The following is a 22354-nucleotide window of genomic DNA, read 5'->3' on the forward strand; positions in this document are numbered from 1 at the left end:
ACTCCAACACCACCCAATGTCCATTTTTGACAAACTCAATTTTCTCAGCTCTGTCAACCTCCAACTTTATTCAACCCCAATTCTTCTTAACACTCCCCCATTTCAATTAGCTCAACCTTCCTGCCTCCAGCATTGGTCTCCCCAATCTATGACCAGCTAACCCCATACCAGTTGCTAATCCCTAGGTTTGCTGATAGGCAAGCACTCAACCCAATCTCGAGCTGCTCATGGCTCCATTGCTACCCCAACAGTATCCAGCTCAACCAACCCTGCTTCTAGATCTTCCTAACCACTGTGCGACAGTTGTGGGCTGCGGCTCTGTAAGAGGTGAGCTGGGTCCAGGAGAACAGTAGGTCACATGGTCCTAATATTACTTCCTTTTCCCCCTAGGCATGTCCATGGTCATCATGGCCATCACTCTGGACATATTTTCAACACTTTGGGAAATGCTGACGAGGAAAATGTGAGAAATTATGGTTTATAAACTTTGGATGTTATAAACCCACATTCTCCATAATTTTAATCAAAAAGATGTGCTGTGAAAAGTCTTAGATAGGACATCAAAATTATTATCCACAAGAGAAGAAACTGATAAAGTGGACTTCACCAAAATTAAAAACTTTTAACCAGCAAAAGATCATGTTAATAGAATGAAAAGACGAGCTACAAATTGAAAGAAAATATATGCAAACCACATATCCAACAAAAATCAACCTAAAATATATAAAGACTCTGAAAACTCAACAAGAACATAGTGAGTGTCCTTGTTCTCAGGAAATGTACCTGCAAATGTTAAGTATTCGAGGAGGAGATGTATGCGATCTACTGTCAAATGTTTAGATTAATAGATGGACAGACAGATAAAAAGAATGAAATAATAAATGTCACAAAATGCTGAAAGTTGGTAAATCTGGGTATCTGGGTGAGGGGGTATTAAAAAAAAAAAAACTACCACAACAAAAAAACACTTAACAGTAAAAAACCCAACTGTTCAATTAGAAAATGGTTAAAAGATATGAACAGATACTTCAACAACAGAGAGATATGGATGGAAAACAAGCACATAAAAAGTTACTCAACATCATTAGCCATTAGGAAAATGCAAATTAAAACCACAATGAAATATCACTACATGCCTATTAAAGCACCGGAAAAAAAAAATAGTGATAATACCAACTGTTGGTGAGGATGAGAAGAAATTGGATCTCTGATTATATTGCTGTTGAGAATTTAAAATGTAACTGTCACACTAGAAAGTTGTTTGGTAGTTTTTTTTAAAACTAAACATATACTTAACATGTGATCAACCAATTGCACTCTTGGGCATTTATCCCAGAGAAAAGGAATCTCGTGTTCACGCAAAAATCCACGTGAATGTTCCAGCAGCTTTATTTGTAACAGCAAAATACTGGAAAGAACCCAAATGTCCTTAGGTGGGTGAATAAACACAGTCTGGTACATCATACAATGGGATGCTATTCAGCAATTAAAAGGAAGAATCTGTGGATACATGCAGCAACCTGAAAGGATCTCAAGGCCATTATGCTTAGCAAAATAGGCCAATATCAAAAGTTATACATGCATGACTTCATTTATAAAACATTCTCAAAATGACAAAATTATAGAAACAGAGAACATATTAGTGACTGTTAGGGGACAAGGACAGGGTAGTGGTGCAACTTTAAATGGGTAGAACAAGTGAGTTCCTCCTGAAATGATGGGATGGATCTGTATCTGGACTGTGGTAGTGATCACAGGAATCTACACATGGGATAAAACCAAACAGAACTGTATACACAAACATAAAGAAATGGTGAAAACTGAATAATATACCAGTATGGTATCAATGCCAATGTCCTGGTTTTGATTTTTGCATTATACCTACATGACATGTCTCCATTGGGGGAAAGTAGGTGAAGGGTACACAGGACTCTACTATTTTTGCAACTTCCTGTGCATCTACAGTTATACTAATAATTATTATTTTAATGTTAGCGGTGCCAGTTTGGATATATTATATCCTGCCCCCCCCCCCCCCCAAAAAAAAGCCATATTTTTTAAAGCAGTCTTGTGGGGGCAGACGGATTAGTGTTGATTAGGTTGGAATCTTTTGATCGAGTGCTTCCATGGAGATGTGACTCAATCAACTGTGGCCCAAAGATATGGAGATATGGACCCCACCCATTCAGGGTGGGTCTTGATTTAATCACTGGAGTCCTATAAAAGAGCTCACAAACAGAAGGAGACATTTTAGAGAGAAGCTAAGAGCTGACACTGACACTGACACTTGGAGATGCTTGGAAACATCTGGAGATGCAAGCCCAAAGTTTGCTCCAGAGAAGCTAAGACAAGACCCCGATGCTTAGAGGCACAGAAGCTGAAGAAGCTAAGAGAGACCCAGAGACATTCTGGGGAAAGCCATTTTGAAACGCAACCTGGGAGCAAAGAATAGCAGACGCCAACCACCTGCCTTCCCAGCTGAGAGAGGTGTTCTGGACTCCACTGGCTATTCTTCAATGAAGGAATCATCTTGTTGCTGCCTTAGTTTGGACATTTTTATGGCCTTAGAACTGACTATACATTTGTAACAAAATAAGCCCCCTTTATAAAACCCAGTCAATTTCTGGTATTTTGTATAATGGCAGTATCAGCAAACTGGAACATCAGCTGTAGATTTTTTTTTCCCCTTTATTAGAGAAGTTGTGGATTTATAGAACAATCATGCATAAGATACAGGATTCCCATATACCACCCTGTTATTAACATCTTGCATTGGTGTGGAACATCTGTTACAATTGATGAGAGCACATTTTTATGACTGTACTATTAACTACAGTTCATGGTTTAATGTAGGGTTCACTGTTTGTGTAGTGTAGTTTCATGGATTTTTAAAAACCTTTTTATTCTGTTACCATATATAGAATCTAACATTTCCCCTTTTGATCACATTCATATATATATATGTTATATATTATTTGAATTACATTCACAATGTTGTTGAATCTATAATTCTTTCAAAATAAAAATTACAAAGAATAAAAAAAAAATCTGCTGTCACAGACCTCTGTGGTCTAGGGAAATGAAAATTCAGTAGATGGCAAAGGTAAAGTTAGAAGTTAACTCACGTACTATTTATTGTCTACTATGTGCCCAGAACTATATGAAGATTTATTTACCTTCTAGGAAATTGCCATCTGGTTATTAAAAAGGAAAAAACAACGATAACATCGAAATACTATTCTCTTGTAGTAAAATGTCCAGATGAAGAAAACTGGCAAATACTACAGGCCTACTTGTCTCTTACCTTCCCTTAATTTACACCTTCATTTATTGCATGGTTGTGAAACCAGGCATTCTGGGGAACATAGCAAGAAGGAGAAAATGAAGGAATTCGTCACATATATTTAAAACAGAGGCAAAAGGTCAAAGCCTTAAGATTCTAGAAGGGACTAAACCAGTAATTACTAACCTTTTTTAGAGGTCACAGAAATCCTCTAATAATTTGTCAAAAGTGAAGGACAATTTCCCAGAAAAAAACAAATATTTTATAAATACTTTGAGAGAGTTCATAGGTACTCTGAAGGTCTTCAATGGACCACCTAAATCTTATTGGAGTCAAAGATTAAAAATCCTATGACTAAGTAGAAAATTCAAAAGAAATAATATGGATGATAAAGGGGGAAGGGAAAGAATTTTAGGAATGGGGATTGGGGGCAGGGAGGGACTCAATATTTTTCCTTCATATCCAATCACAAAATCACATCAATTTTCCTTCCCTACAGAAAACTCATCCACTTTTCCAGTCCAGGACACTATCGTCTTATACCCAATGACAACTGGCTACCAACCTTCAGCCTTGAACCTCTCTTCCAACTGATTAAAAAATTTTTTCTTACAAGAATATACTCCCCATTTCCCCTCCATGTGGAAATACTTCACGTTTATATGAGATCATATTAGATGGAAAACCCAGCACCTTTTCTTGATAAAAAACATCCAGAAAACTATGAATAGAAGGGAATTTTCTCAACATGTTAAAGTCTGTTAATGAAAAACCCACAGACATCATACTCAATGGTGAAAGACTGAAAGCTTTCCTCCTAAGATGTGGAACAAGACAAGGATGCCTGCTTTCACTACTGCTATTCACTATTGTACTAGAAGTTCTAGCCAGTGCATTGGGGGAAAAAAAAAGAAATAAAATGTTTCCAAATTGGAACAGAAGAAGTAAAACTATCTCTATTTGCAGAAGACATGATCTTATATATAGAAACCCCAAAGCAATCCATAAGAAAACTATCAGAGATAAGAAACGAGTTCAGCAAAGTGGCAGGGTACAAGATCAACATGCAAAAATCAATTGTGTTCCTATATACTACCAATGAACAACCCAAAGAGGAAATTTAGGAAATAATTTCATTTACAATAGTATCTAAAAGAAAATCATACCCAGGAAAAAGTTTAACCAAGGATATAAAAGACTTTACACTGAAAACTACAAAGCACCGCTGAAAGAAATTAAAGATCTTAGTAAATGTCAAGACATCCCATGATCATGGGTTGAAAGAATTAATGTTGTTAAATGTTAATATTATTCAAAGAAATCTACAGATTCAATGAAATCCCTATCAAAACTCCAGCAGCCTCTTTTGGAGAAATGAAATAACTCTTCCTTAATTCATATGGAATTGGCAAGGGGCCCCAAATAGCCAAAACAATTTTGAAAAAGAACAAAGTTGGAGGCTCACACATCCTGATTTCAAACAGTACTACAAAGCTACAGTAATCAAAAAAGCGTGGTCCTGGTATAAAGATAGACAAACAGACCAATGGAACAGAACTGAAAGCCCATAAATTCCCAGACATTTATGCACAATCATCTTCAACAAGGGCATCCAATACATGTAATGGGGAAAGAATAGTTTCTTCAGTAAATGGTGCTGGGAAAATGGAATATCCACACGCAAAAGAATGAATTAGACCTTGTGGTGGTTTGGAACTGTATGCACCCCAGAAAATGATGTTCTTAAAGCTAATTCATTCCTTTGGGTGTAAACCTATTGTAAACAGGACCTCTTAACGAGGTTACTTCAGTTAAGGTATGACCCAGGGTAGGTCATAATCCTCTTACTAGAATCCTTCATAAAAGGGATGAAGAGAGAGAGAGAAAGGGATGGGGAAGGGAGGAAGAGAGAGGCACCATGAGCACTTGCATGAGCCACAAAGGAAGAAGCTGAAAGCAATGAAACTCGGAAGACAAGGGAGAGACCAGCAGATGCTGCCAGGTGCCTTGCCATGTGGCAGAGGATCGACGGATTCCTGGCAGCTGGTTTTTGGGAAGAAAGCATTGCCTTGATGATGCCTTGATTTGGACAGTTTTGTGACCTCAAACTGTAAGCTAATAAAATTCCCACTGTTAAAAGCCAACCCATTTCATGGAATCTGCTTGGAGCAGCCTAGGAAACTGAAACAGACCCCTACCTCACACCATATATAGAAATCATGTCAAAATGGATCAAAGACCTAAATATGATATCTAAAACCATAAAACTCTTAGAAGGTAAAAAATAGAGGCACATTTCATGACCTGGGATTTGGTAAAGGATTCTTACACATGAGACCAAAACAAGCAACAAAATAAACAGTAAATTTGACTTCATCAAAATTAAAACTTTTTTACATCAAAGAACATCAGCAAGAAAGTGAAAAGAAAACCTACAGAATGGGAGAAAATAGTTGCAAGCCATATATTGCGTAAGGGCTTAATATCCAAAATATATATAGAACATTTACAATGCAACAAGAAGAGAACAATCTCATTTAAAAATGGGCAAAGGCCTCTATCTCGGTACTTGCCCTTATGAAGCTCATTACTGCAAAGGAGAGGCTAAGCTTGCTTACAATTGTGCCTAAGAGTCTTCCCCTGAGTACCTCTTTGTTGCTCAGATGTGGCCCTCTCTCTCTTTAGCTAACCTAACTTGGCAGGTGAACTCACTGCCCCCCCCCCCACCATGGGATCTGACTCCCAGGGGTGTAAATCTCCCTGGCAATGCAGGATATGACTCCCAAGGATGAATCTGGACCTGACATCGTGGGATTGAGAACATATTCTTGACCAAACAGGGGATGCAAAATGAAACAAAATAAAAGTCCAGTGGCTGAGAGATTCCAAATGCAGTTGAGAGGTCACTCTGGTGGGCATTCTTACGCACTATATAGATAACCCTTTTTAGGTTTTAATGCATTGGATAGCTAGAAGTAAATACCTGAAACTATCAAATTGCAACCCAGTAGCCCTGACTCTTGAAGATGATTATATAGCAACGTAGCTTACAAGGGGTGACGTGTGATTGTGAAAGCCTTATGGATCACACTCCCTTTATCCAGTGTATGGATGGATGAGTAGGAAAGTGGGGACATAAACTAAATAAAAAATAGGGTGGGGGGATTATTTGGGTGTTCCTTTTTACTTTTATTTTTTATTCTTATTTTTACTTTTTCTGGTACAAGGAAAATGTTCAAAAAATAGATTGGGGTGATGAATGCACAACTATATGATGGTGCTGTGAACAACTGTACACCATAGATGATTGTATGATATGTGAATATATCTCAATAAAACTGAATTTTAAAAAAAGATAGATGGAGAGAAAGCAAGTGAAAAATTATGGCAAATATGTAAGCATTGGTGGATCTAAATGAAGGGTAGATAGGAGCTAATTGTACTGTTCTTGCACCTTTTTGTGGCTTTGAAATATTATCAAAGTAAAATCATCTAAAATGGTCAGTAAAATACAAAAAAAAAAAAAGAAAGGACAAAGGACTTAAATAGACATTTTTCCAAAGAAGAGACACAAATGGCCAACAGGCATATGAAAAGATGCTCAACATAATGAGATACCACTTTATGCCCACAAGGATGCTATTATTAAAAAAAGGGAAAAAAACAAGTATTGAAAAGTATGTAGAGAAATTGGAACTCTAGTGCATTGTTGGTGGGCATGTAAAATGGTGCAGCCACCATGGAAAGAAATATGGCAGTCCTCCAAAAGTTAAATATAAATTACAATGTCACCCAGCAGTTCTACTTCTAGGTATATACATAAAGAAAGTGAAAACAGGGTCTCAAACAGATACTTTTACACCAAGGTTTACAACAGCATTATTCACAACAGCCATAAGGTGGAAACTACCCAAGTGTCCATCAACAGAAGAATGGATATACAAAATGTGGTACATACACACAATGGAGTATTATTCAGCCATAAGAAAGAATGAAGTTCTGCAACATGCTGCAACATGAAAGGCGCTGGAAACATTATGCTCAGTATAATGCAAGGCACTTAAGGACAAATATTGTATGATGTCACTTATAAGAAATAACTAGAAACAGCAAATTCACAGAGACAGAAAGTAGATTAGAAGTTACTAGAACATGGGGAAAGGGAAAGAGGAAGTGTGTGTATGGTGGATACGGACTGTGTGTAAATAAAATTCATTTTTAAAAAGGTGACTGATGGATGTTGAGTGAAATAAGTCAGACACAAAATGACAAATATTGCATGATCTCACTGATACGAAACAATTAGAATAAGTGAACTCACAGAGTCAGAATCTAGAATACAAATTACCAAGGGATAGGGTGGGGATAGGGAAAGGGAAGTTAAGGCTTAAAATGTACGGGATGGGGAAAAGAAAGGTAACAAAATAAGGTTACAGTGGCTAAGAGATTTCAAACAAGAGTAGAGAGGCTATTCTGGAGGTTACTCTCATGTAAGTTCCAGCTAGGTATCCCAAATAGCCACGGTATGCCAAGGACTAACCAACAGTAGTCCCAAAATACCTAGGTCCCTAACTGAGATTCTATAAAAGTTTCACTGACTAAGTTTATCTCTCAGAAATTTAAATCCACCATCGTTCCTATGCCAGACAAGTCCTAAAAATCAGAGGCAATAGCCTCTTTAAGAACAACCAGATGCAGCCCGCTTCCCCATAATGTCAACACCCCCTTTCAATATGAGCAAGTTAGGGTGGTCACTGCCTAGACACCACCGAAGATCAAAAAAGTGATTTAACAAGAGGAAGGGGTAGCAACAGACAAGACAGGAGGGGTAGCAATAGACAAGATGGGATTTAACAAAGGATTACAAATTTTTATATAAATATATATTTTTTAGATGGTAGGGTATTAGAATAGCCAGAAGGAAATAACTGAAATGGTGGAACTGTAGCACATAACACTCTTTGAAATTATCTATGTAACTACTTGCTAAATTGTACTTTGAAAGTTATCACCTTTCTGTATAAATATCTCACAAAAGGAAATAACTGAAATTGAGGAAGTGTAACCCATAACATTCTTTGAAATTTGCTAACTCCTTGGTAAATCATACTTTGAAAGTTAGCACTGTTATGTATATATGTCAAATTTCACAATAAAAATTTATTTAAAAAATATACAGGGCTCCTATCTGGAATGATGGAAATGTTTTGGTAATGGATGGTGGTGATGGCAGCACAACACTGTGAACGCAACTAACAGCACTGAAATATATAAATCTGAATGTGATCAAATGGGGAAATGTTTGATTGTATATATGGTATTAGAATAAAAAGAAAAATAAAAGCCATGGAACCACACTATACAGATAATGAACTCTACATTAAGCCATGGACTATAGTTAATAGTAAAGTCATAAAAATGTGGCAATATCAATTTGTAACAAAAGTTTCACACCAATGCAAGGTGTTGGTGCTGTGGTGGTACATGGGAGTCCTGCATTTTATGCATGATTGTTCTGTAAATCCACTACTTCTCTAATAAAGAAAAAAATCAATGGCAACATTAAAACTCAATGAAATATGGAAAAAAATGACTTGGCAAAAATTGAAGGTGAATGAATATTATCTAAAGGTTTCTAGGAAGAAAAAGGAAGAAAAGAGAAAAATTCTCAGAGACATCATTAAAATACTTCTTTAATACTGTTTGAATTACTATCACTCCCTATTATCTCTACTTCTGTTACTCCAAAACAGAAGAGTACTGCCTCTATTCCTTCCTAATCATTCTTTGTTTAAAATGTAGATAAAACAAACTAACCCCAGAGACAACTAGTTTATTTTACCTTTATACCAGTTGAAGATTTTTCTGAGTGTACTTGGAAAGGATGTTTGTTTACCATTGTATTTAAAACCCTCCCGCTATTCTGAGCAAACTTTCTAGCTAGTGTTAGAGCCCTCTTTTTTCTTTCACATTTTTTATTGTGAAATATAACAAATATACAGAAAACTGATAATTCTCAAAGTACGATTTAACAAGTGGAGGGCAAATTTCGAACAATGTTATGGGTTACAGTTCCAGTTTCAGTTCTTTCCTTCTTCTGAGACACAACGTATGTATAGAAAGGTGATAACTTTCAAATTACAATTTAACGAGTAGCTACAGGGCAAATTTCAAAGAATGTTACGGTTTACAGTTGCACCATTTCAGTTATTTCCTTCTAGGTATTCTAATACCCTAGTAATTAAAAAAAATTAAAAAGACATTTATATAAAGATTCAGTATTCATAATCCTTTGTTAAATCCTATCTTGTCTCGTGCTACCCTTTCCTCTGGTTTAATCACTTTCTCGATCTTCAGGGATGTCTAGGCAGTACCACTAACTTGTTCATATTGAAAAGGGGTGTCAACATTATGGGAAACGGGGACGCATCTGGCTAATGTTCTTGAAGTGAATGTTGCCTCCGGGTTCTGGGACCCATCTGGCACAGGAACACTATAGAGGATTCAAGCTTCGGAAAGATAAACTTGGTGACTAAAACTTTTATAGAATCCCAGACAGGGACCAGGGTATTCTTATAGAGTTTTCAGGACTACTGTTGATTTGGGCTTGTCATACTGTGGCCATTTGGCATATCTAGCTGAAGCTTGCATAAGAATAACCTCCAGGATAGCCTCTCAACTCTATTTGAAATCTCTTAGCCACTGACACCTTATTTTGTTATCTTTCTTTTCCCCTTTCTGGTTAAGAAGACATTCTCAATTCCTCAATGCCATGGCCAAGAGCCTTCTTTCTTAACAAGAAAAAGTATTCTCTCCCAGACAGGCCAAGTGTATCCTAAGAAGTCAGAAGACGCCTGTTACCAAATTAAGAAAGGTATTCCAAAGACTATATGCTAAAACTTCAGTGGTTATGAGAATCACAGATTCTTAAGGTTAAACTGATCTACTCAGAGAACTGAACCTAGTGCAGGGCAAGTTCTGAACTGAATCAGTGCTATAATGATCTTAAAAAGAATCGCTGAGTATTTTTCAGAAATAGGCTCTATAACAAGCAATTTATAGGCATTACCTCAAAACAACCCTATCAGGTATTATTTTCACCATTTTTATAAAAGAGGTATAGGTTAAATAACTCACCTGAAGTTATATAGCCTTACATTTATAGTCAATTGATTTGACTAGGTGCCAAGATCATTTAATGGGGGAATGAATAGTCTTTTCTGCAAATGGTGCTAGGACAAAGGGTATCCGCATGCAAAAGAATGAAGTGGTACCCTTCACACCATACAAGTTAAATTAGATTGTGTGCTACAGAAAATATACATTTGGCACCAAATAAACATCTCTTTCTTTGGTCTCACACAGACGTTGAAGTTTTAAAACACAATCAATATCATCCTTTACCCTTTATTCCTGATTTGCCTTAGCCCTTACCAAATCCACTTCATTCATATCTCCAACTGAAGTCTGAAGTCTTTTTCAGCTTTTTTAACAGTTGCTGTATGTGGTAATACTAACATTCACAGCTGCCAAACTCTAGCTCTGAGTCTTAGGTGTCACACAGATACCTGAAGTTCCAGGGACCAACCAGGTTATACATAAAGAGGTCAGCATCTCAGAGTTTAGAGATAACCATTACAACTCAGGAATAGATGTGACTTTTGTAAGAGCTTACAACCTATGGACCTTTATAATAAGCCTTCCTCTGATAACCTGTGCTCTAAGATTCAATTCTCAGAGTTTGCATGTTATAGTTAGTCTATATTAGTGGGGTATTATAATGTTGTCTTTTCATTTCTGGCTCATTTCACTCAAAATGCTGTCCTGAAGATCCATTCACTTAGTTACATGCCTCATAACTTCATTCCCTTGAAGCTTTATTTGGTTTCATTTCTTTTATCCCTTTTGGTCAAGATAGCATTCTCAATCCTACAATGCCAGGGCCAGGTTCATCCCTGGGAGTCCTGTCCCTCACTGTCAGGGAGACTTACACTCCCTGGGAGTCATGTCCCACATAGGGGGGAGGATCTTGAGTTTATTTGAAGAGTTGGCTGAGAGAAAGAGGCCACAACTGAGCAATAAAAGAGGTTCTCTGAGGGTGACTCTTAGGCATAGTTATTAGTAGGCTTAGCTTCTATTTTGCAGGAATAAGTTTCATAAGGGCAAGACTCAAGATCAGGGGCTTGACTTATTAAATTGGGATTCCCTAATGCTTGTGTGAATATCAGGAATTCACCAGGTGAGGAGGTTTAATATTTCCACATTTTTCCCCAGTCCCTCAAGGGGTCTTTGCAAACACTTTATTATTTTCTGCCTAAAGTACTCTGGGGTGCATTGGGGTATCATATTAATTTGTAGAGAACAATAAGATCTCATTCCCCATTGTAGGTTCCATGCAACCATACTGTTTAAATAGACTGACCATGTTATACTAGAAAGCGTGTTAGAGAGAATATAAATTCTGTACAAAATAAACATCTCTTGAATGATAGTCAAAATTCAGGAATAGATGTGACTGCCATAAGAGCTTACACTCTACGAATCTTTATATAAAGAACCTTTACAATTCAACAATTGAAAGACAAATAACCCCATTAAAAAATGGACAATGGATTTGAATAGATGTTGCTCTAAAGATACAGAAACGGCCAAAAGCACAAGAAAAGATGCTTACTTTCATTAGTCAATTGGGAAATATGAATCAAGACTATGATATCACTTCACACTTGCTAGAATGGCTTAAAGCAAAAAGGCAGATGGTAACAAGTATGTGGGGAAACTGTAAATCTCATACTTTACTGGTTCTCTTGACAATAGTTCTGTGACTTTGAGGAAGTTACATAAACTTTCTGGGTTTATTCTCTCATTTGAAAAATGGGAATAAGTGTAATATCTAAATTAGAGGATTGTTATTAGGATTAAATGACTTATTAATATCAGCTTGTTATTACTACTACGTCTCTACCCAAACTTATGCAGTTACCAAGTAGAACAGCTGAGCTTTGAACCTAGGCAGTCTGGAGTATGTATTTCTACTATGCTACTCTGAGGCATGAGTTTAAAATCTTGATACCCAAACAAAAATTTCAAAGTTCTTCCTTATCAAACCAAGAATTACTTATGGGCTCTTATACCTATTTACCCATAACTTGTCAAATGTAAAGTCAATGTACTTTGATGTACATTGATACAGCAATGTAAAACTGTATCTTTAAAATTTACTTTAGCATTGGAAACCATATTTTCAAAAGTTTGTAATAAAAAGTTTTTCCTGTTTATCTACTTGTAGACAACATCCCAGCAAGGAAACATCATGAAATAATGTTTAATTACTTCTATTCTAGAGGGGAAATCTGAGGATAGCTCAGGTAAGACTACTGTTGTAAAGAATTATCATGGAGTCCAACTGACTATTTACAACTTGCCGATGGATACCAGAAGCAGAGTAGGAGGGAAATACTAGAAAACCAGGCAGCTTTGTTGAGTGTCTATCACTTTGTTTTAAGAAAAGTCTCAGTTAAACCATACCCTCCTTTCAATTAAGACAGAAAACTACTTTGGAGGTTAGCCATGCTTGGCTTCTCTACTAGTTTCCTATCACTGCTGTAACAAATTACCACAAACTTAGAGGCATAAAACAACAGAAATTTATCATTCTGAACTATAATTTTGTAGTTCAGAAGTCCAAAATGTGTCTCAATGGGCTAAAATGGATGTGTCAGTGAGGTCGTGTTGCTTTCTGCAGGCTCTAGGAGAGAATCTATTTTCTTGCCTTTTCCAGTTTATATAGGCTGCCTGTATTCCTTGGTTTATAGTCCCCTTTCATCTCCAAAAGCCAGCAATAGCCACTGGAGTCTTTCTCACATCATATCACCCCAACGTGGCCTCTCCTGCCTTCTTCTATATTTTAAGAACTCTTTCAGACATTACGTTGGGCCTACCCAGATAATCCAGGATATGTTCCTTCTTTTCAAATCAGATTTTTGGCAATGTGAAGTCTATCTGCAACCTTAATTCTCTCTTGCCATGTAACATGACATATTAACAGGTTTTGGGGATTATGAGGTGACATCTTTGGGAGGCCAATATTCTGTCTTCCACATCTCCCTTGGTTCAAATAATTCAGGGTTCGTTCATTCAATGAGATCATTTTACTGAACATTGAATATATTTTAGTCTCTAGTATGCTCTGGACATAAACAAAAGAACAGAAAACTATCTTATTTGCCTATACTTCGCTGATAATTCAACAATTGGTGCAGTCACAAAAACGTACTTGAAGAGGTCAGTAGTAAGTAACTTCCCTTATATACCTGTGTAGTGGAATTCCATTAAAAGTGTTTCTTCTTTGTAGCAGATGCAATTATGCTGATGATGACAAATTGTACCATGAAGGCAATGTGGTATACTGAAAAAAGCTAGGTTTTAAAAAAAATCAAGTTAATATCCCAGAGCCTCAGGCTTCTCGTCTGTAAAATGAGGATAAGATTATCTTTCTCAAAGTGTTGTTTATCATAAAGACAAACAGGAACATATGTAATACACCTGGAATGGTATTCCACAAATGTGAATTCTGTTTCCCTTCTGGTATTTTAAGTATCAAACATTCATTTTAATACTTCCATGACTTGCTCTGCACTAAATGCTATGAAAGAATGTAAAAGAAATGTAAGACAAGGTCTCTTGTCTCAAACAAAAAATGTTGGTAAACTAATACACTTGTATACACGAAACAATTAAGGAAAGATCAATGTAAACTTAAGTGGGCTCCATAAAAGAGCTGGGAAATAAGACTTGGTTAGGAAAAGCAAATATATGGTAAGTAATTAAGAGTGATTTCGTCTTGATCTTAAAAAAAAAAACACAAACACAAAACCAACCAACCATCCAAACCCCTAACCGATACTTTGATATATGCTAAAGAAATTCAGGAGTAACCATTTGAGCTTTGGAGGCCTTGATGTCAATCAGGTACAGTGATTTTCAAGCTAATCACTGGATCCCTAGGAGTCCACAAATGTAAAAGCAATCCCAAGTAGATTCCTCACCCCAATTTATTCTGCTTTACCTTCTTCTCCCCTACCACTACAGGCGACAGGAATGGAACTAGATAAGATAAACTTCAGGAATATCTGTGGATTTTAATGGTCTATAGTTCTCCTGAATTTAAAGATCACAAGTATTCAGAACCCACAGGAATCTGATAGGCCTAGTTTTTCATATTCTTATTAATGATTTTGGAAGGAAAGCACACAGACTACCAACTACACCACAAACCTTACAAATATCAACTGTGCCTAAGAGCTAATTCCATTTTATATACATTTTATTTCACACACCAATCCTAAAGTCGGATTTGGAGTTAACTATTTTTTTATGCTCAGGTTTTGGTTTCTTGTTGATAAGGAACTAAGAAAAGCAATTTGCTGATGGTCACACAGGACGTGGGAGATCGAGTCCAGAACTGATCTAGAAATACACAGTTTCTTTACCTTCTAACATCAGCTGTCTAATGAGGCTGAGGATGAACCATCCATGAGGAGTGAGTAAACTGCACAGAAAACATCATTGAGTGTAGGAAGTAATGTCACATTCTTGAAATCCAAGATGGTTATTTAAAAGAAAAAAAAGTACCGACCTGGCATTAACTACCATGCTGGTTCTTCCTTGGCTCCCAGGTCGGCAACCCAGGGCCTGGTAGGAAGCCTCTAGGAGGTGCGCGGACTCTACTGGCCTCACTCCCTACTTCTTAGAGATTCGGAGTCCTGCTCCTTTCCCTTATCGGTATAATGACCCCGAGCCTGTCCATTCCCTCACCGTGAGTCGAGTACCGGTTCTTCAGACGCGGTGAACCAGACACTCTATCAGCCGCGGATCCACAACACCAGCACCAAATCAGCGAAGAAAAAACGAGTCGGATCGCAGCACGCTACGCCATGCGCAGGCGCCGCAGCCTCCAACCACCTGCCAGCGGAGGGGTGCAAGTCCGCCCCCCGACTCGCTCACCTCGGCGTGGAGGAGGAGCGGGGAAAGGAGCCACGGCGCCGCGGCTGCGAGCCCTAGGAGGTCTGTGAGTGTAGGTCTCTATCCATCACCAGACTAATTCTAGTTATAACGGCAAGCACTGCCTACTTTCGTCTGTTTCACCCCCACCCCTGTAGCCGACAGGAATGGAACAGTCCCGCGGTGGGAATTGTGGGTGGTGCACGCGCAAGGCGTGGGGGGGGGGGTCGGGGGAGGCGGTGTTAGCGTCGGTGTCCGAGTAGGTGTTTCCGGCAGGGCGTTTGTTGCAGTGTGGGCGGGGACAGGGAGGAAAAAAGAGGAGGTGGAGGGGGAGGAGGAGGCTTGGGTTCGCGCTGCTAAAGGTACGCGTGAGGGCCCGCGCTGGAGCCGGTTGACAGGGATCGAGGGAGTGCGTGGGACCAGGTGAGAAGGCGCCCTTGAGCGAAAGCGTACGCGCTGGCGGGCGCGCGGGGCGGCCGCGGGTAGTGGTTGGTGGGAGCGGCGAGCAACAAGCCCAGATACACTCAGGCGCGTGCGGGCGGGCGTGCGCGGTCTGCGGCCGGAGGCGGGTGAGGCGGGGGTGGTGGGGGAGAACGCGAGGAGGAAGGAGTGGGAGTCGGGGAGAAGGGGATAAGAAAGGTCCATTGTTCCCCCACTTCTGAGGATCTGCTCTCTCCGCAGCAGCTCTCGCAGCTATTTTTTGTTTGCTTTGCCGAGGGGTTGATGATCGCTCGAAGCGGAGGAGCCTAGTGGCAGCTGCCCCCTCTTCCCCACCTTCTTGCACGTTCATGTCTTTCGGCCTCGGCCTTTGACACGGTGACTAGAAGAGCCGGGGAGGCCTTTGGGCCTAAGTACTCGCTCAGCGTCTCAAGCGTTGGCTTCCTGGGATCTACTGTCTCCTCCCGGACCTGGACCTCCAGGAGAGCGGTGGTAAGGATGGGGGAGGGGGGGTGGGAAAGGGGATCCTGAGGTTATCGGGAAGTCCTTCCCGGCAGGAGTGAAGGGGTGTCTCTTACAGGCCAGCTTCTGGCTTGGGGGAGAGAACGGGAAAGTAAGCCAGTGGAGGCGGAGTTGGCTGCGCCCTGACAGGTTAGTTTGTGTGTGTAGGCATGGTTGGAGCATCCCCCGGTATCTAGTTTGTATCTGTTTAAGAGGTAAGAGGGGCAGGGAGGATGAACTTTGAATCTATGGAAGAATTATTCTTTCACCCACTCAACAAATATTTATTGAGTGCTTACTGAATAAATGGCCTTGTTTAAATATCCTGGATGCATGCAAAGGGAGTTATCTTGGCAGTGGTATGTACATGTAGACTCAGGCAGGTCAGTGTGGAATGAAAACTAGAAAACCTTCCTTAAAAGTCTATTGAGTTTTTAGGGAATTTAGGCCTTCCAGAAAATTTAACATGGAAGGATTCAAGAGTATTTAACAGGGTGGCCAGTTTGTGATAGCGTTTGCCTTCTTTTTGTACTTTGCTCTTGGCATTTATGAGTAAACTATTTTTGAGAACAAAGAATTGTTAATATATGTTCCTATGGATATTGGAGCTTTTTTGGCTGGGCTGAAGGAATTTCTTCAAAGAACAAATATTGTAGTAAGGAGCCCTTCAATGAATAGGAGGGACGAATACCTGAATTAAGCAATTTAACTGTGTCCTCTGGAAAATGATATGTTTTTTGATATGCTAAATAAATGGTTCTTAGAATCTTGGGGGTCACTTACCATTCTCAGAATCTGGTGGATTCTCCATGTCTTTTTATTTTTTGCATACTTATTTCTGCATTTTAGTACAAGATTGTGAATTAGGTGCACACGTATATGCAACTTTGTAGCTAAAAAATGTTTCACTATCTTTATATTTTTGGATTAAGGAGCCATTTGATTTGAAAACATCAGTTAAAAGAAGGCTTGTAATCATTTTTCTTGTTTTGGGATTATTTCTACAGTTAGTTTATGTTAAAAGGTCTTAATGTCATTTTTGGATAGACATACATTTAGAAAACCCTTCTGGGTAAAACCCAGCACCTAACTGACAGACTACCTGTGAAACCAGTACTGAAAATTAAAAATAATTTGTGAATTTTTAAAAGAACAAAAATCCAGAAAAGTATTCCAGTAGGACAGATTACAAGATTCGGTAAAATAATGGAGAAGTCTTATGAAAAATGATCTGATTGTTTCTTCTCTTTGTTGGCATGGCCCTTAGCAAGAATGCCATGGACATGTGTGAAGGGTTTAATCAGCTAGTAGATTCACAACATGTAATATTTTTCACAACATGTCAAGAATATGTATGTGTAGTGTTATTTACATATGTACCTTAAGTATATAGTCTCTTGTATGTTTTGGATACTTCACAATTTAAAAAAAAAGTGCTTGCAGTAATAACAAAAAGTGTTTCAAGATGTTTAAGGATCAAGAAGGGAGTTTTCATGTTCTCTTCTTGAATTGGGTTCTAAAATGCATAATATAACTTTCCAGTTATCTTGCTAGGCATTGTGCCTTTACAGTATTTGTAGTACTACTTGAGGCCTTATAAGTTTTCCTCCATGCTTTAGAAATAAGAGAATTGGCCACCATCATTCCTGTCCAAAGTGATCTGGGCCTGCATACAGAGAAGTGTTGGTGTCTATTCTGTTAAATAATTTCATCTTTCTATTTGAGTTGTATGTATTGGTCAGTCTTAAGGTTATTATACAGCATTGCTGTACTCCACGGTGAGGTCCTCTTTGGGCCAGTCTTTCTAGCAGCGTGAGATAACTTAAACCTGGCTGTCACAAGAGACAGAAGTACAAGTAGTTTATTTTTGGTTTTGTTCTTGAGATATACTGCTAGGTTTTTTGTTTGTTTTTTTTTTTTTTAATAATTTTCCTTAAAATTATTCTTGGTAGTTCTTTTGTTTATATTCTTTTGTATGAAGAGATTAGATTTTTTTGCTTTTGATTTGTCCTCTTATTTAATGATAACTGTCATTGTTTAGAAATCTGTCATTGTTTTAGAAATCACTTTCTTAGTGACTGCCTCATTTGGGGTGTTAGTGGCAGAAATTGATGTTGACCCATCATAATTAATGTTATGACTTCAAGTGATGGCAGTAATTTTATTAATAACCTTACTACTATTTCAGGATTGTAATTTCCTCTGTGGAACATCTAACTTTTTCATGAAGAATCTATAAAATTTTATTTTTAGCATTAATGTGGTTGTTTTTCATAGTTATTAGTTATTTGGTGTCAGGCATACACAACTTGATGGCAGGGTTGTATCCATTTTTTGGTGTAATATTTTTCGTTTTCTAAATATGGAAAATTTCAAATGTACAGAAATTAAATGAATAGTATAATGAGCCCTTATGTACTCAACATGCATCTTCAACAGTTGTCAACACATAGCCATTTTTGTTTTGCTTGTATCCCCATCCATTAGCCCTCATCCCTTCTTTCTGCTTTGCTTATTCTGAAGCAAGTCTTCTAGGCATTTATCGTTTCATCTGTAAATACTTTGGTATACATTCTTTTCATGCCTAATTGGTGTATTGTTTCTTTATAGTTAAGTTTACATAACTTTTTCAGTAAAGTATCTGTTGATGATTAGAACTAAACTACTAAATGAACTATACCAGTTATTTCTGACATATATTACTTGTCATTAGGGATGCGCTCTGCAAACTCAGAAAGATGATGTGAGTAGGAGTCAGCATCACTGTTTTTAGATGTTTGCGTTGAAAAATGAGAGCAGTTAGTTCCCATGTTTGCCAAAAAAACTTATAAGCCATTTCAAAGGTACACATGAGAAAGTGTGCCTTATTATAGTGTGGGGTTTTTTTAGGCTCTCTTTTTTTTTAAGTTGTAGTGACAAGATGCTAAAATATATTCTAGTTTTTAGTTCCTCTTGATTTTCTAGTGGGATCCAGTAGAAATCAGATAAACAGAAACTGAAATTGTTTAAAGTCAGCTTGTTATTTAAGGAGAATGAAATTCTGGATATCCTGTATGAACATTCGAAAATCCATACCTCTTTCTTGTGTTGCATACTTAAATATGAACAATGTCACAGAGCATGGTTCTCATGATGAGTAGAAAGATTATAGAAAAAATAAATATTGCCATTGAGTTATGAAGATGAATCAGATTATAGAGATTTTAAGTGATTGCTACTAAAGTAGAATTTAGATACATGTTTTTTTCCTTCCACAAATGTCAAACAGTTATATTTAGCTCAGATGAATGTGCATGCTATCATCAGTGAAAGTTTGGTTAACTTATCTTTTCTTCTGGCTTGTGTTATAGTCCCACAGTGAATAAATTATGGATCTAACATGATCTTCTGGTTCATCATTTTCTTCAACCTATTTTCCACACTTGGTACTGAAACATTTCATTCAGTTTTATTTGCACTAAGAGGACAGTGTACCAGATTATAATGTACCTATATTATGGCTTCTTGGTGTAATTGGCATAATTTGGAATGTGGAAGAACCATTCTTTAAGGTTACAAGGTTTTTGTGCGTGTTTGGATATATTATGTCCCCCCTAACAGTCATTTTTTAATCCATTCTTGTGGGATATTTGGATTCGATTGTTTCTGTGGAGATGTGACTCACTCAACTGTATGTGAAACATTTTGGTTAGATATTTCCATGGAGGTGTGGCCCTGCCTATTCAGACTGGGTCTTAATTAGATTGCTGGAGTCCTTTAAAAAGAGCTGACAGAGACCCAGATGCTTGCAGATGCTTAGAGATGCTTGGAATTGCAAACAGAAAATGTTTGGAGAACGCCATTTTGAAGCACATCCCGGGAGCAAAGGACCAGCAGATGGCAGCCACGTGCCTTCCCTGGTGACGGAGGTGCTCCAGACGCTATCAGCCATTCTTCAGTGAAGGTATCCTCTTGTTGATGCCTTAGTCTGGCTGCTTTTATGGGCTTAGAACTGTAAAATTTGTAACCTAATAAATTCCGTTTATAAAAGCCAATCCATTTCTGGTATTTTGCGTAATGGCAGCGTTAGCAGACTGGAACAGTATCTTTCTTTCTTTCTTTCTTTCTTTTTTTTTTTAACTTTTTCTATTGCAAAGTATATCATATATACGGAAAAGTGGTATGCTGATTTGGATGTATTATGGTCCCCAAAACACCATGTTCTTTGATTCAGTCTTGTGGAGGCAAATGTTTTAGTGTTGATTAGGTTGGAATCTTTGGGTTAGGTTGTTTCCATGGAGACGTGACCCACCCAGCTGTGGGTAATATCTTTGATTAGATTATTTCCATGAAGGTGTGGCCCTGCCTATTCTTGTGGGTCTTAATTACATCACTGGAGCCCTGTAAGAGTTCATACGGAAGGAGCTTAGTGTTGCAGCTTAGAGAGACATTTTTGAGGTGGCCTTTGAAAGCAGACTTTTGCTGACACTGCTCCAGAGAAGCTAAGAGAGGACAAATGCCCCAAGAGCAACATTTTGAAGAATGCACAGGAGCTAAGAGAGGAGCTGGAATACAACCTGGGATCAGTAGACGCCAGCCATGTGCTTTCCCAGTTAACAGAGGTTTTCTGGACACCATTGGCCATCCTTTGGTGAAGGTATACTTGTGTTGATGCCTTAATTTGGATGTTGTCATGGCCTTCAGACTGTACATTTGACTTATGTTGATGCCTTTTTGGCCTTCAGACTGTAAATTTGTAATCAAATAAACCCCTTTTATAAAAGCCAGTGCATTTCTGGTATTTTGCATAATGGCAACCTTAGCAAACCAGAATAAGTGGTAACTTTAAAGTACGATTTAAGAGGTAGTTAGAGAGCAGATTTCAAAGAATGTTATGGGTTATAGTTCCTCAATATCAGTTACTTCCTTATTGTGAAATATAACATATATGCCGAAAGGTGATAACGTTCAAAGTACAATTTAACAAGTAGCTATAGAGCAAATTTCAGAGCACAGTATGGGTTACAGTTCCACTATGTTGGGGATTTCCTTCTAGCTGTTCCAGTACTCTAGAAACTAATATATATATATAAAATTCAGTATTCCTAATCCTATGTTAAATCTTTATCTTGTCTGTTGCTACCCTTCTATCTCATTTGATCACTTTCTCAATCTTCAGGGATGTCTGGGCAGAGACCACCCTAACTTGTTCATATTGAAAAGTGGTGTCAACATGGGGAAGGTCGGTGCATCTGGTTGATGTTCTTGAATAGGCTGTTGCCTCTGGGTTTTGGGACTTATCTGGAATAGGGACACTCTGGAGGATTTAAGTTTCTGAAAACTAAACTTAGTGGGTGAAACGTTTTATATAGGACCTAGGTAACCTTTAGTATTTTCGGGGCTACTGTTGATTGGGGCTTGGCATATTGTGGCCATTTGGAATATCTAGCTGGAGCTTGCATAACAGTAACCTCCAGGATAGTCTCCTAACTCTATTTGAAATCCTGTAGCTACTGTAACCTTACTTTGTTACCTTTCTTTTCCCCCTTTTGGTCAAGAAGGCATTCTCAGTCTCTCAGGGCCAGGGCCAGGCTCATTCTTGGGAGTCATGTCCCACATCACCAGGGAGACTCACTCTCCTGGGAATCATGTCCCACATAGTGGGGAGGGTAATGAATTTATTTGCAGCATTGGGCTTAGAGAGAGAAAGGCCACATCTGAATAAGAAAAGAAGTTCTCTGGAGATGACTCTTAGGCATAATTATAGGTGGGCTTAGCTTCCCCTTTGCAGCACTAAGTTTCACAAGAGCAAGCCTTAAGATCGAGGGCTTGGCTTATTAACTAGGGAGTTCCTAAATGCACATAGCATATATTCTGTCTAAGATAAACAGGCAGTGTCTCACATTATCTTCACTTAGTTTACAATCATCATCAGTCTCAATTTAAAATAATTATCATAACCCAAAACACCCCAAAGCTCTTATCAGCACCTAATTATTTATCCTTAGTATTTGTGTGGTACTGGTAAGGTATTCCTATTAAATGTAGACTATAATATTCAATAGGTAGTTTTTCCCATATACCACTCTATTGTTAACTGTTTGTACCAGTGTCATACCTTTGAAGTAGATCATGCATGCACTTTTTATA

The 22354-nt window shown here is 38.2% G+C and overlaps 1 protein-coding gene across 3 annotated transcripts in view; it reads right to left on the bottom strand.

Annotated features, from left to right (window-relative positions):
* The window catches only part of DAP3 (death associated protein 3), a 36779-nt gene extending 21559 nt beyond the window's left edge, over positions 1 to 15220 (bottom strand). The window contains exon 1 of one of the 3 annotated variants that reach the window (XM_037825797.1): positions 15101 to 15220. Coding sequence is in view for 2 of the 3 variants with exons in the window: in XM_037825796.1 (XP_037681724.1) it covers positions 14922 to 14928 (7 nt within the window). In the remaining variant the exon portion in view is untranslated. The other 2 variants (XM_037825796.1, XM_037825799.1) reach the window with 2 other exon arrangements.
* Positions 15221 to 22354: the final 7134 nt, after the last annotated feature.

The sequence above is a fragment of the Choloepus didactylus genome, chromosome 2, assembly GCF_015220235.1.
Source record: "Choloepus didactylus isolate mChoDid1 chromosome 2, mChoDid1.pri, whole genome shotgun sequence".
Classification (NCBI taxonomy): Eukaryota; Metazoa; Chordata; class Mammalia; order Pilosa; family Megalonychidae; genus Choloepus; species Choloepus didactylus.